The sequence below is a fragment of the Aquarana catesbeiana genome, linkage group LG03, assembly GCF_042186555.1.
Source record: "Aquarana catesbeiana isolate 2022-GZ linkage group LG03, ASM4218655v1, whole genome shotgun sequence".
NCBI classification, from domain to species: domain Eukaryota; kingdom Metazoa; phylum Chordata; class Amphibia; order Anura; family Ranidae; genus Aquarana; species Aquarana catesbeiana.
In genome coordinates this window covers 724060452-724075397 of record NC_133326.1, presented here as the reverse complement: position 1 = coordinate 724075397, position 14946 = coordinate 724060452, and the positions used below count along the sequence as shown (strand labels likewise).

The following is a 14946-nucleotide window of genomic DNA, read 5'->3' as shown; positions in this document are numbered from 1 at the left end:
GGGAGTCTCAGAGGATTGGAGGTGCTCTGGATAGATTTGGGTTGGGAGTCTCAGAGGATGGGAGAGGATCCGGACAGATTGGGATAAGGATTCCCACAGGATGGGAGGGGAACTGAACAGATTGGGATGGCGAGTTGCAGAGGATGGGAGAGGCTCTGGACAGATTGGGGTGGGGAGTCTCAAAGGATGGGAGTAGTTCTGGACAGATTGGGGTAGGGAGTGCAAGAGGAGGCTCTGGACAGATTGGGGCAGCGGGTGCCACAGGGTGGAAGGGGCTCCGGATAGATTGGGGTAGGGAGTCCCAGAGGATGGGAGAGACTCTGGACAGATTGAGGTAGAGAGCTCCAGAGGATGGGAGAGGCTTCGGACAGATTGGGGTCAGGAGTCCCAATGTATGGGAGAGGCTCTGGACAGGTTGGGGTAGGGAGTTCCACGGGATCGGAGATGCTCTTGACAGATTGGTGTAGGGAGTCTCAGAGGATGGGAGAGGCTCTGGACAGATTGGGGTAGGGAGTCCCAGAGGATGGGAGAGACTCCGGACAGATTGGGGTAGAGAGCCCTAGATGATGGGAGAGGCCCCTGGACAGATTGGGGAAGGGAGTCCCAGAGGACGAAAGAGACTTCGGACAGATTGGGGTAGAGAGCCCCAGATAATGGGAGAGGCCTCCAGACAGATTGGGATAGGCAGTCCCACAGGATGGGAGAGGCTCTGGATAGATTGGAATAGGGAGTCTCAGAGGACGGGAGAGGCTCTGGACACATGGGGTAGGGAGTCCCAGAAAAGGGAAAAGGCTCTGGATAGATTGGGGAAAGGAGTCGGTATGTATTGGGCCATTGTCATGCTGGAAGACCCATCCACAACCCATCTTCAGTGTTCTCGCTGAGGGAAGAAGGTTCTCGTCCAAGATTTTACAATACATGGCCCCGTCCATTGGCCCCTCAATGCGGCAAAGTCAGCCTGTACCTTTAGCAGAGAAACAGCCCCAAAGCATCATGTTTCCACCTCTGTGCTTGACTGTAGGGATAGTGTTCTTAGGGTCATAGTCAGCATTTTTCTTCCTCTAAATACGGCGAGTCGAGTTAATAGCAAAGAGCTCAATTTTGGTCTCATCTGACCACAGCACTTTCTCTCAATCCTTCTCTGAATCATTTAGATGTTCATTGGCATAACTGTACATATGCCTTCTTGAGGAAGGGGACTCGCTGTGTTTGGAGGAAGAAAAATGCCGACTATGACCCAAAGAACACCATCCCTACAGTCAAGAGGTGGAAACATCATGCTTTGGGACTGTTTCTCTGCTAAAAGTACAGACCAACTTTGCCACATTGAGGGGCCAATGGACGGGGCCATGTATTGTTAAATCATGGATGAGAACCTTCTTACCTCAGCCAGAACACTGAAGATGGGTCATGGATGGCTCTTTCAGCATGGCAACGACCCAAAACATACCACCAAGGCAACAAAGGAGTGGTTCAAGAAGAAGCACATTAAGGTCATGGAGTGGCCTAGCCAGTCTCCAGACCTTAATCCTATAGAAAATGTAAGGGGGGAGCTGAAACTTCGAGTTGCCAAGAGACAGCCAAGAAACCTTAAGGATTTAGAGAAGATCTGTAAAGAAGAGTGGACCAAAATCGCTCCTGAGATGTGTGCAAACCTGGCCACCAACTACAAGAAACGTCTTACCTCTGTGCTTGCCAACAAGGCTTTTTCCACCAACTACTAAGTCATATTTTGCTTGGGGAACAAATACTTATTTCACTCACTGAACTGCAACTCCATTTATAACATTTGTATCATGTGTTTTTTCTGGATTTTTGGTTGATATTCTGTCTCTATCATTTAAAATACACCTATGATAAAATTTTATAGACCCTTCATTTCTTTGTAAGTGGGTAAACTTACAAAATCTGCACAGGATCAAATAATTATTTCCCCCACTGTAGCTCCTTGAGATGATTTATTAGTGACAGCATGTTGTCTGCCACCACAGGTAGATCCTCAATGAGGGAGATAAAAGATCTTCCTCTAGACCCAGGACTTTAGAACAGTGCCCTCCAGCAAACACTCCTTTAGTAGTCTTTCCTGGGCCCTCAGCCCAGCTTCTGCTGAGACCCAGACTGTGATCTCCCATCTCGGAAACTCCCAACTAGGAGCAGCAACCTAGGAGACTGGAACATTCCCTGAAAAGGGAAAGGCCCCCCCATCCAGAGCTCCCCGAACATTTAACATCTTCGCAGCCACCTTTTGGACGCCTCCTTCTAGATTGGCGGGGGTGTGATAAATATTCATGCTGGTCATCGGCATCTCCCTGTCCTATATTCTGGAAGCTTCTTCCAAAGACAGGTGGGAGGAATCAAACACCCGGCTTAGGAAACCCGGTTCAGACAAAAACAACCAATTACGAGTCGACACACTCTAGTGAAGCCAAAAACGAAAGCAGCCTAACTAGGAGGTCCCTACATAGTATATAGTTATTGGTAGATATAGAGGCTGATTGTACAAGTGGGTTGTGCTGTGCGTGACCAGCTTCAGATGATATCTGCTGGCAGATAATGACTTAGGAAGCTGATGTGAGGAGGAGCCTCTCAATTATTGCTTTTTTGTCTCTTTCAGGTCAGACGGAGCAGAACATTGAGGGGAGACTCAGTAATCTGAGTTTGGGGATGGACTCTAGGGTGGAACGCTTGTCCCAGGATGGTAAGAGGGACCTCTGGTGGGAGTGGGGTGAAGTTGGATGACCGGAGTCCCACATGCTCAGCTTGTGAATGTTCTTCCTCTCCCCAGATCACAGGACGTTGGAGAAACTGACTGCCATTGAAACCTCCATGGGGGACCTTAAAGGTGAGATGAGGGCTGCAGGGGAGGGGGAAAAAATGAAAGAACACAAGTTTAATTCGAACACAGTGGGCCAGGCGTTACCGTTTAAAATGGACACGCGATAAAATGAACCGGGGAACAATATGATATCAAAAGAATGTGTCTATAGCTTAGTCCTCCTGCAGCTATATATTGGTTTATACCGATAGTAATATTCTTTGTTGAGCTTTTAAAGCTGAAATACAATGGAAGCAGGGTAGGTCCCTGAATGTGACCCCTGAATGTGACCTGGTATCAGCCACTTGTAGTTTCAAAGCTGGAGTGTGAAAAGAAGAAGCAGCACAAGCTGCCAATCAATTCAGGTGCTGACAAGGATCACGCTGATAGGAGAAGACAAAGAGATGAGCTCATCACTGTGCTGCTTCTTCATTCACTGTCCAGTCACAGCCTGGGGGATGTCCTGGGCTCAGAGGAAGTGTGTTCATAATGGATGAGGACATCTAGTGGTAGATAAAAAGTACTGCAGGAGAATTGCTTGGGTTGACTGTGAATATTTCAGCAAACGTTGGCCTTTTTATATCTTTTTATTGGGCTATTCATTTTTATCTTTTATTTTTTATGGCTGGAGTTCTGCTTTAGGATAAAATGCAATTATGTTATGCAGTTCATAAGCTTTATAATGATTTAGGTGACACGGTTTTCCTCCCTCTGCAGATTCCAAAGGTAAGAGGGAAGAGACGGGACACTAGTGAATGGGGTATTATCAGATGACGAGGTAATTTTGGATTCTGTTAACATGGGGGGGGGGGGGGCTTAGTAAGGTGGCCAATATGACGAATCCTCAACCCTCCCCATTACAGCCCTATTAACCCGACTGTCTGTCCCATAGAAATGAAGAACCTTACCCAACAATGGGCATGGTCTGCTGAAATGTGAGCTTATTGGGACAATGTTAGGAAGTAGGGATGCACCAATACTATTTTTTTTTTTTTTTACAGCGAGTACCAATATTTTTTTTTTAAATACTCTGATACCGAATACCGATACCTGCCCACCACTGTTTTATTTCCACTTCAGCTGTCAGCAACGGTACAAAGAAGTTATTTGCAAATGAAAAAATTTTTTTTTTTTTTTTTTTTTCTTTTTTTTTTTTTGAAATGTGTACACATATGTTAAAGGTGTAAAAATATTAATGAACAAAGCAAACAAAAACAAAACAAAAAAAAAGTTTGAATTACTATTATAGTGAGCAGCAAAAATCAGCAGGTATGTAATAATGAAATGAAAAAGAAGAATGAGGAGTTAATTAGGGCTGATTAGAGCAACTTATGGGCTGATAAGGGGTTAAACAGAGGAACATTTAATTAAATAATAAAAATTAAAAAAACAACTTTTTTTTTTTTTTTTACTTGACAAGTTGCTTTAAACTGACTTCATCTGCAGATGGGCATTCATCCCTTTGATCTGTAGGTCAGGGGTCAGCAACCTTAAGGGCCGGATTCAATGTATGTGAATGCATGGAGGATGCCACATTCACCTGCTAATAAATGAAGTTGGGGGGCAAGGGGATAGAGAGGTGGCTGTGGACGGGGGGGTTCAGAGATGGCTGTGGAAAGGGGGGTACAGTGGTGGCTGTGTATTGGGGGGGGCGTACAGGGGTGGCTGTGTTTATAAACATTGATCGCACAGGAGTTAGAGAGATACAAAGTAACATTGTTTATACATATTGATAAAACAGGAAATAGAGAGATAATAAGTAATATTATTTATGAACCTTGATTAGACAGGAGATAGAGAGATACAGAGTAACATTTTTTATATAAATTGTTCAGATATGAGATAGAGAAATACAAAGTAACATTGTTAATGAACATTGATCAGATAGGAGACAAAGTAACATTGTTTATGAACATTGATTAGATGAGAGATAGAGGGATACAAAGTAACATTGTTTATAAACATTGATTAGACAGGAGATAGAGAGATACAAAGTAACATTGTTTATAAACATTGATCAGACAGGAGATAGAGAGATACAAAGTAACATTGTTTATAAACATTGATCAGACAGGAGATATAGAGATACAAATTAACATTGTGTATAGATTATTTAGATTGTAAGCTCTAAGGAGCAGGGCCCTTCTAACCCGCTTGTCTTGAATTGCTTTGTAGCTGTACTGTGTCTCCCTTTATAATGTAAAACGCTGCACAAACTGTTTGCGCTATATAAACCATTATAATTATAATACTGAATAATAAACACGAATCAGACTGGAGATAGAGAGATGCAACATAGCATTGTTTACAAACATTGTTCAGATGTGTGATAATTCCATTTCAGATTCTCATTAACTAACCACACGTTCTCAGATTTCCAAACGATCTTCTCCTGTCATCCACCAGTACTGCCTCCTTCCAAGACTTCTCCTGGGCTGCACCTTTACCCTGGAAAGCTTGATGCTTTAGTTTGCGTAGCGAAGGGCCGACTCCATAGCTGACTAAAATGAACTTGGTTTCTCTTTATTTTTTTTTTTTTAGTTTCACTTTCCAGGGACACCCAGAAGATTCTGGGAGAGATGGACAATCTAGCAGAGGAGATCCAGAAAGGAAGAAGTAAGCCTATCCTGTTTCATCAACCTTAAAGAGAACTCTGCCAGGTCTACAAAGATTAATTGTAACCAAACTAGAGCTGTGGAGCCCACTGCTTGATAAAGTAGTATTTTTGGCTGGTTTATGTCTGGCACCCAAAGAGTTGGAACTTGTCAGTGTCAGGTTATGTCTCAGTGGGTGACAGTGATGCAGACAACACATGATGTAGATGTTTAGTGACTTCATCAGATTGAACATATAATGGAGGTACAGCTCAGGAATGTGAGTAGAGTAGCAGTTCTAGGATAGTAAGAAGGACCTCCAGTGGTAGGAAGGGTGAAAGCGGATATGACAACTCATGATGTGAATATTCTTCATCTCCAGATTCTGGGATGACAGAGAAGTTATCTGCCATTGAAACCTTAATGAAGAATCTCAAAGGTAAGCTGAGGGATGTGATAAGATAACATGTGAGGAAGGGATGGAGGAGAACAAAAATTGAGAATAAAACAAGTCAATTAATGTACTGAAAAATTGAATTGGTGATTGATGTTGCATTTATTTGGTTGCCATGAAGCAACATTCACATGGCATCGGAGCAGATTAATGTCCACATGTGTAGCACTCTTCTAGTGTATCATGCTGCTAGGAAAATTTAGTTTGGCTTCCATGTAATCAGAGGAGCTGGGTGGCTGATTATTTAGGACTGCTCAGTGTTTCTCAAGTTGTTGCTCTGTTACTTTCCCCTGTCTTCCAGAGTAATCTAGAAGTACAGTGGGAGGAAGAACAGAGCAGGTGGTCTGAATATTTATGGGGAGGTGTGCCCAGAAGGTGGCGAGAGAGCCCATAAATAGTCTGGGGCTTGAGCAGCAAGAGTAGAGTTCCTGGGTCCAGTCCTGTTGGAGGTGACCCCTGTGTAGGGGCTCTGCCCTGAGGCAGCTTTCTGGAAGGATGTGTGAGGAAAGCACTGAGGTCCTGGCTAGGCTTAGCTGGGGGGGCTATTCGCAAGCTGAAAACCAATGATCAAGTGGGGTCTGGAGAAGCTTTCTGGAGGGAGCCAGGAGGAACTTGGTGGAAAAGAGTCCAGCTGTCCTACGGTGGAGTGAGTCTACATCTCCCTCACTAGTAAGAACCTGTGGATATCAGCAGGAGGCAACTGACGATCCTGTGGCTAGGTGAGTAAGCAGCCCTATTACTGAGCAGTTAGTGACTGTGTTCAGCTGTTAAACTCTGGAAGGAATACAGGTCACCATCAGCATAGAGATCCTATGGGACATTCAGCAGTTGTACAGTACAGCCAGTGGTTTGTGAAGTGCAGCCAGCAGTTTGTGAAGGGCAGCCAGATAATGAGGTGTGCTCAAGTTGTTCAGTTCTCAAATTTTCAGGGTATCCCTTGCTCCCTCTCCCTATATCAGTTCATTGTTGTCTATAAAAACCCAAAAAGAAACCCCTAGCCAGTGGAAGAATGCAGGAAATGTTGTGCGCCTGGCTGTGTGTGCTCTGAGGGGGAAATAGGACCAAAATTTCCAGCGGCTCTTTAGGGGGTGGCTTTTCATAGTATCCAACTTCTCAAGATATGCAGTTACTGCACTGGATGTTACTCAGATCTGGATGTCATAGGGGAGGAGTAACCTCCCTTGCTACTTGATGGAAATAAACATCAGTTCTTTGTCTCAGGTCAGCAACTGGATGAGATGAAACAGAACATGGAAGTGAAGTTTAGGAATCTGAGTTTGGAGATGAACTCTGTAATGGGTCAACTGACCCAGGATGGTAAGAGGGATCTGCAGTGGTGGAGAATGATAACATTTTGGGAAAAGGGTTATGTCTACCCACATTGTGAATGTTCTCCTTCCTCAGATTCCAGGATTATGCAGAAGCTTTCATCTATGAAAAAATCAATGATAGATCTCAGTGGTAAGTGGAGAGAAGCAAAGGGGCAAAGGTTTTGAACACAAATGAAAAAAAGTCCATGTATTCACCAATTATTTTTTTTTATTTGGGACTGATTGTTCTGTGGCCATCATTATTACTGAGAAGAGAAAAATCTACACACAAAGTTGCAATTTTCAAGACAACAATTTCTCTGAGATGACAGTTAATAAAAAAGGAGAGCTGGGTGTCCATTAGGGGTCCAATCTGGATGAGGTTTGGGGGATACTGGCCTTTACTACTACTTGCTTGAAATAAACAGTACTTAACTTGTCTCCAGCAGATCAATGGCTACGTGAGATGGAACAGAACATGGCGACGAAGCTCAGGAATCTGAGTATGGAGATACGCTCCAGAGTGGACCAGCTGCCTCAGGATGGTAAATAGGACCTTAAATGGGGAGAAGGGTAGCAATGAAGGTTATGTCAACTCACCCTGTGAATTTTCATTTCAACTCTAGATTTCAGGGTGATGGAGAAGCTGTCTTCTATGGAAACCTTAATGAAGGACCTTAAGAGTAAGTTGAGGGATGTGGTTCAGAGGGAGGGAGCCCATACAAGAACTAAGGGTGCCCCTCAAGGCTCCAGCAGGTCCTCATCTGTTGTCAGCCACTAAGAGTGCAGGCAGGGAAAGAGCTCATCCCAGCTCCGTAAACAACTATGAGATGAAACGGAAAGTCCCAAAAGCCACACATCATACAAAACCCCTATGTGTAAAGAGTGGAATCAGCCTCAGCCTGGACTCCATCCAGGCCACATCCACCAACACATTTCACCCCCATTACTTAGCCCCATGGGAGGTGTGGCCTGCACAGAGTCTAGGTTGAGGCTGCTTTAACTCTTTACACACAGGATTTTGTGTGATGTGTGGCTTTCGTGTCTTTCCTTTTCCTCTCATTAAGAGGGAGGGAGGGAGGATAGGAAAAAATACTAATAGAGAAAAAAATACACGCATTCGCTGACATAATGTATTATTAATTGATCTTGGCCTTTGTGTGGTTGCTGCAATTCAACCTTCACACACCATCAGTACTGACGGGAACTCTATACACACAATGTCCAACATCTCAAATTATAGTTACTCTAAGATGACAATTAAAGAAAAGCAGAGACAGATGGTTGACCGGCTATTAGAGGTCCAATATGGATATAGCTGGAGGAACTGACCTCTCATCACTACTTAATTAAAATTAATATCACTGCTGCTTTGCCTCTGACAGGTCAATGGCTATATGAGATGGAACAGAACATGGAGTTTAAACTCAGGAATCTGAGTATGGAGATGCACTCTGTGGTAGAACAACTGACTCAGGATGGTAAGAGGGACCTCCAGTGGGTGGACAGGAGACAACGGACGACAGAGATTGAGTTTACTTATGCCGCATACACACAGGCAGACTTTTCGACCGGACTGGTCCAACGGACTTTCCGACAGACTTTTGACGAACTTCCGACGGACTTTTGAACGAACGGACTTGCCTACACACGATCACACTAAAGTCTGACGGATTCGTACGTGATGACGTACGACCGGACTAAAATAAGGAACTTGATAGCCGATAGACAATAGCTGCCCTAGCGTGGGTTTTCGTCCGTCGGACTAGCATACAGACGAGTGGATTTTTCGACCGGACTCAAGTCCGTCGGACAAATTTGAAACATGTTCCAAATCTAAAGTCCGTCAGATTTTTGACTGAAAAAGTCAGCTGCAGGTCTGATGGAGCCCACACACGGTAGGATTGTCCGGTCGAAAAGTCCGCCCGTGTGTACACGGCATTACACTGTGAATATTCTTCACCATCAGATTCCAATCTGATGGAGAAACCTTCTGACATAGATACCTCAATGAAAAACCTCAATGGTAAGCTGAGGGAGGTGGTAAAGAAGAATTAAGAGCTAGAGATGAAAATAAATAAAGAAAAAGTACATCTTTAGTGAAATATGGAATTGATGACTGATCTTGGCTTGGTGTCTTGCCACCCTATACACAGGGATTCCACCGGGCATGTGCCTCTCCCTATGGGTAGGGGTGGATGTGCACATGCTTCAGGGGAGTGCCCATGTGTTCATACATGCAAACAACAGTAATGGTAGCCAATAACTTTTGGAGGGACATGTAGATTCAAGAGGAACACTGCATATAAAAAAAAAATCATACTTTTTATTATAACATTCAATAGAAACTAAACCACAAAACAAACAATAGAATGCTGAATTTGAATTTGTAATTGTTTAGATTCAATATAATCCACATGTAGACTCACAGTGTTTCGACTGATCTTCTTCAGGAGTACATATGACTGATCTTTGAAGGATAGGCATAAAGAGGGGAGTTTGGGACTTTAAATGAGGCGCACTTGTCGCCTCCATCCCGGAATCAGGTATATACAAAAAGGGGAGTTGGGACTTTAAATGAAGCGGTTGGAATGCGGAGGGTTGAAAAATGTAAATTTAATAGTCATAGTAAATAGAATACAAGGATTTCACATATATAAACACACATATATGTTTTTGCATAAAAATAAAGCATATAATAAGGAAAAATTACATGCAGTAGATATAAAATCATACTAGGTAGATGGTAATTTCAATAATAATGGTAAAACGATAACTGGAATTATAATCGCATAGCCATGATAATATTCATAATCATAATCAAAATAGGTAACAGAAGTGGCATGCCCGGAACCTGGAAGCTGGGGGTTAAATCGCATGGTAATAATGATGGTCATAGTAGGTGCCCGAAATGGTGTGCCCGGGACCTGGTATTAAAAGAACATAATGCTGGTAATGATATAAAAATAATAAAAATAATGATGACATCAAAGTGCAAATAGTTAGGGTTGAAGCATCAAGTGTAGCTCGACGCGTTTCGTGGATGGTTTTCTCCACTCATCAGGAGCTGATGCAGTACAAGCCTGTAAGATATATACATATAATGAACCTCCATCTTAGTAGAGAGGAGTAAAATAGATCTATTCACAAAAAGGTTGGTCAGAGGACATACACTTACCAATCCTGGCACTGAGTGCGACGCACGGCAAGTGGCACGGAGTGAGCCAGAGGCAACAAACCCCAGCACGGGAGCTGAGGCAGCATAATATGTCTAAGTGGCAACGGGTGATGGAATGGCAGTGTCCGGATAATGGGGTGATGTCCATGTGACAGGAGTAATAATGGAGAGCTTGTCAGAATGAAGGGATATCTGGGAACAAAATATTAATTGGTAGATTGTAAATATTTGTAATCTGAGATAAAATTAGTAATATTGAGTAATATATAGATAATGTACCCAAGGATACCCTTGTATATGATGTTGATAGATAATAGTATGGAAATAATAGTACTAGATACCCTTATGTATGAAATAGATAGGTAGTATTATGGAAGTCATAGTGAAACAATTAAAATAGTGACTAGTGCAGATCTAAATAGTGTGGTTTGTTAGAAAGGGAATATTGAAAATAGATAGTGACTAATGTGTAAAACAGGGTGTGCAGTGAAACAAAGCAGGGGTATAACAGGGAAAGTGAAGCCCATAATCCACGGACTTACCCGATGCTATAGGTCAAGCACAAACAGCAGGAAGAGAACAGCTGGTGTGTTGAGACCCCAATCGGAGACAGGCCATGTGAACAGCCCGCTCAGATTGGGGGACATATAAGTATATGCCGCCAACGCCACGTGCGTGAGCCTAGCGGGAGGAGGGGGCGGCGTCCGCACCTGAGCTGAGTAATCGCTCAGTGTTTGGCGCCAAAACCGTCCTCCTCCCAGAGGTGAGTCACGCAGATGACGCTCCAAGCATCAGCGCGGTAACGTCAGTTGCTACGTCCCGCGCATGACGCAGGGACCGTGGCGCCGATGCGCAGAATGGTAACCGCCCAAACCTCCCGAAGGGGAGGAGGGGGAGGGTCCAAGGAGCGCATCGCAGCTCCCGCGCCGAGGAAGAAAGCCGCAGGACAAAACCGTGGCAAAAGCCACGCTGACGCAAAACAGTGGCAGAGCTGTAGGAGTAGAATGTATAGCAAAAAACTAGAATTAATGTATATAGCAGCAACCAGTACAGGACATGCCATCCGTGGTAACATAGAGGAACTAAGTACAAGCATAACAATATGTGTAAGATATATGACTGTTCCAAAGATACAGCCCTATGTAGGGTCTGCATAGACCCTCTCGCGTAGATAGCAGGGGAACACTGCTGATCCAACTAACCAAACGCTTCCATCCCGGTACTATATTAGGCATAAAGAGGGGAGTTTGGGACTTTAAATGAGGCGCACTTGTCGCCTCCATCCCGGAATCAGGTATATACAAAAAGGGGAGTTGGGACTTTAAATGAAGCGGTTGGAATGCGGAGGGTTGAAAAATGTAAATTTAATAGTCATAGTAAATAGAATCTTTGAAGGATACAACATATATATATGGTATTATGGTCTCTAGTAGGTCAATGGCTAGATGGGTTGGATAAAAAACATGGACATGACAGATCTTGACTTTTTGTAGCTGCCATTGATATTCCCTCCCCATCAAAAACTGCAGTATTTTGTCTCCGGCAGTTCAAAGATTGGATAAGATGGAACAGAACATGGAGGTGCAGCTCAGGAATCTGAGCATGGAGATGCATTCTGTAGTTGGGCAGCTATCCCAGGATGGTAAGAGGAACCTCTGGGGGAGGGGAGACATTGGATGATGGAGGATATGTCTAGTAGTCACACTTTGAATGTTCATTTCAACTCTAGATTCCAGAATGATGGAGAAGCTGTCAGTCATGGAAACATCATTGAAGGACTTCAAGGGTAAGTTGATGGATGTGGTTAGGAGGGAGGGAGGATAGGGAAAAACACAAAAAGCATCCAGGATAATGAAGATACTGTCAGCCACAGAAGTTTTAATGCAAGACCTTAAAGTTAACAAGGAAGGAAAAGGAAGGAAAGAATTGGAATATTACACAAATGGTGATACAAGGTCAATTTATTACACTAAAAGGTAATCTGTGATTGATTTGGACCTTTGTGTGTTTGCCATGAATTAAAATTCACATGTCATCAGTAACAAGAAAAAAAATGTAAATGCAATGACTTCCTTCTCAAGATATACAGTTACAGAGGAGGACAACATAAACAAGGCAGAGACACCTAGTGAGCTGGATAACCCTTTGGAGATCCAGTGTGAGTGCAGTTAGAGGGATTTACCTTCCTAATCCTTGCTTGATTTTAATAAATCTCAGTTTTCTCTGGTAGGTCAATGGCTGGATGAGTTGAGAAAGAACATGGAGACGACAATCGAGAAACTGAGTATGGATATACACTCCAGAGTGGACCACCTGTCCCAGAATGGTAAGAGTGACTACCAGTGCGCTTGAAGGGCAACAATGTTTGAAAAAGGGTATGTCCACTCACCCTGTGAATGTTCTCTACCCACAGGTTCCAAGATGATGGAGAAGCTGTCTACTATGGAAACCTCAATGAAGTCCCTCACAGGTAATCCAGGGGCAGTGGTAAAGGGGGAAGCAACTAATCTTGGCCTTTGTGAAACTGCTGTGAATTAACATTCCCATGTCACACAGTACAGAGAGCAGATGTGTCCAACTTCTCTAGATATACAGTTACTCTGAGATGACATCTTAAAAAAAAGGAAGAGACAGATGGAGATCTGGGTCATAGTAGTAGTCAAATCTGGATGCAATTTGAGGAACTCTCATTCTACTTGCTAGACATAAACATCAGTTCTTTGTGGTAGGTCAACAACTGGAGGACATGCAACAGAACATTGATGTGAAGCTCAGGAATTTGAGTATGGGGGTGCAGTCTTTAGAAAACATGCTATCTCAGGATGGTAAGAAGGAACAAATTTGGGGGAGGGGAGGCACTGAGTGGCTGAGGTTATGTCTACTTACTGTGTGAATGCTCTTCACCCCCAGATTCCCAGGTGATGAAGAAACTGTTTGCTCTGGAAACATCAATAAAGGAACTCAACGGTACACCATGAGAGGAGAGAGTTCATGGGATCAGCTATCCTCTTTGCTCTTATGCTTGAGCTTACCCTTATACCTGAAACTAGCCTTTTAACACCTAAACATAACCTCCAAAACTTGACTCCAAGACTTAAGCTTGGCCCCTTAACCCCTGACTCTTACATTTACCTAACGCCTAACCCAATCCGTAACACAGAACTAACCCTTTGGAAGACAGGGATTAATTAGTTCTCTGTGTATTACAGGGCTTCTTTCCAAGAATGTTCCAACTGTCGTCGGAGCAGTGGAAAACCAAGCAGAGGAGATCCAGAAAATGAAGAGTAAGAATATTTCTTTATGTCATCCCCATTTCATCAAATGTTCTCCTTTTTTTCTTTTGCCAAGCTCTACAGCAGTAGTAAATGCTTGACACCTTCAAACTCAATTATTTTCAGGAAGCCAAGATATTCCCTTTCACCTTTTACTCTGGCCACTTCCAATAGTCTGCTACAAGTTTCACAAATTTTGGTCCGAACAGCATGTTTGTGCGATGACCCCTCACAGCCCCTCTCTCCTCTTAGGCTAGGTTCACATCTCTGTGGTTGGAGAACTTGTGCAAAATCAACCCACAGAGAAACCTTCCAACCTGCAGAGAAATGGTGTCAGAGAACCATTACAAATGCTCGTTTCCGTGCACCAGCTAGACGTGCGGTACGAACGAGTGAGCCCTGGACCAGGCACGCATGTTAGCACTCTCATACGAATGAGTGCACGTCAGCGTGGGCGTGTCCGCACGCCAACAAATCACGGCACAGGGCGCCCTATTTAAAGGATCAGCATACTAGTATCAGTGCTGGATTGTCTCAGCTAGTTCCTGTATCCTTGTTGCTGTTTTGATTGAACCTTGATCCTGAAACCTTGGCTTTCCTGACTAGTCTTTTGGATTATCCCTGCAACTCTGATTACCTCTGCTTCCTGTACCGAACCCGGCTTGACCTCCTGACCACGGCCCTGTCTTCCGCTCTTGTACCTCTTTGCCAGCTCGTTGCCAACCTCCGCCAGCCCCCGACTACGAACCTGCCTATCGATTGTGTACCTTCCTGCCAGCACGTTGCCGACTCCTGCCTGTCCCCGACCTTGCAAGTGCACCTGTTGGACTTTCCTGAACCAATCCAGGATCGACATCCCACCAGCTCCTCTAAGGCTCCGGTGTTCCTGATCCTGCCAACAGGCACCTGCGCCCTTCCGTTGCCCTAGCAGCCCTGTCTCCACCTCCAGGGGTGCTAGGACCGGAACCGTGCAAGAGGCCACCCTCGTCATTTCAGACTCCGCTGTAAGGTAAGTGACAGTACAATCCAGCCACATGGAGTCTGAAAGGGGGGCCTCAGCTATGGATGCTCTGTGCCAGCAGATTGCAAACCTCACTCAAGCAGTCCAGGGCCTGCAGGATGGTTATCAGCGACTTGAGCAATGAGTGGAGTCTCTCTCTCCAAGCACCTCGGCACGCCAGACAGCCGCAGCACCTGCATCATCGATCTCAACTTCTACTCCCACAGTAGTGGTGCCACCCCCAGAGCCACAAGTGCCTGCTCCAGAAAGATTCATGGGAGACTGCAGTAAATTCCGCGCTTTCAGAAACGCCTGCCATCTGT

General features: G+C 44.3%; 1 protein-coding gene across 3 annotated transcripts in view; it reads left to right on the top strand.

The window, feature by feature from the left end:
• Positions 1–14946, top strand: part of LOC141133732 (uncharacterized) — a 55585-nt gene that overhangs the window by 5800 nt on the left and 34839 nt on the right. For 2 of the 3 annotated variants that reach the window (XM_073623255.1, XM_073623258.1), the window contains 16 exons: positions 2615–2698; positions 2786–2842; positions 5357–5431; positions 5792–5848; positions 7085–7180; positions 7268–7324; positions 7620–7718; positions 7800–7856; positions 8559–8654; positions 11898–11993; positions 12081–12137; positions 12582–12677; positions 12765–12821; positions 13081–13176; positions 13262–13318; positions 13561–13635. In XM_073623255.1, the coding sequence (XP_073479356.1) occupies positions 2615–2698; positions 2786–2842; positions 5357–5431; positions 5792–5848; positions 7085–7180; positions 7268–7324; positions 7620–7718; positions 7800–7856; positions 8559–8654; positions 11898–11993; positions 12081–12137; positions 12582–12677; positions 12765–12821; positions 13081–13176; positions 13262–13318; positions 13561–13635 (1212 nt within the window). The remainder of the gene's footprint in view (positions 1–2614; positions 2699–2785; positions 2843–5356; positions 5432–5791; positions 5849–7084; positions 7181–7267; positions 7325–7619; positions 7719–7799; positions 7857–8558; positions 8655–11897; positions 11994–12080; positions 12138–12581; positions 12678–12764; positions 12822–13080; positions 13177–13261; positions 13319–13560; positions 13636–14946) is intronic. The other variant, XM_073623256.1, reaches the window with a different exon arrangement.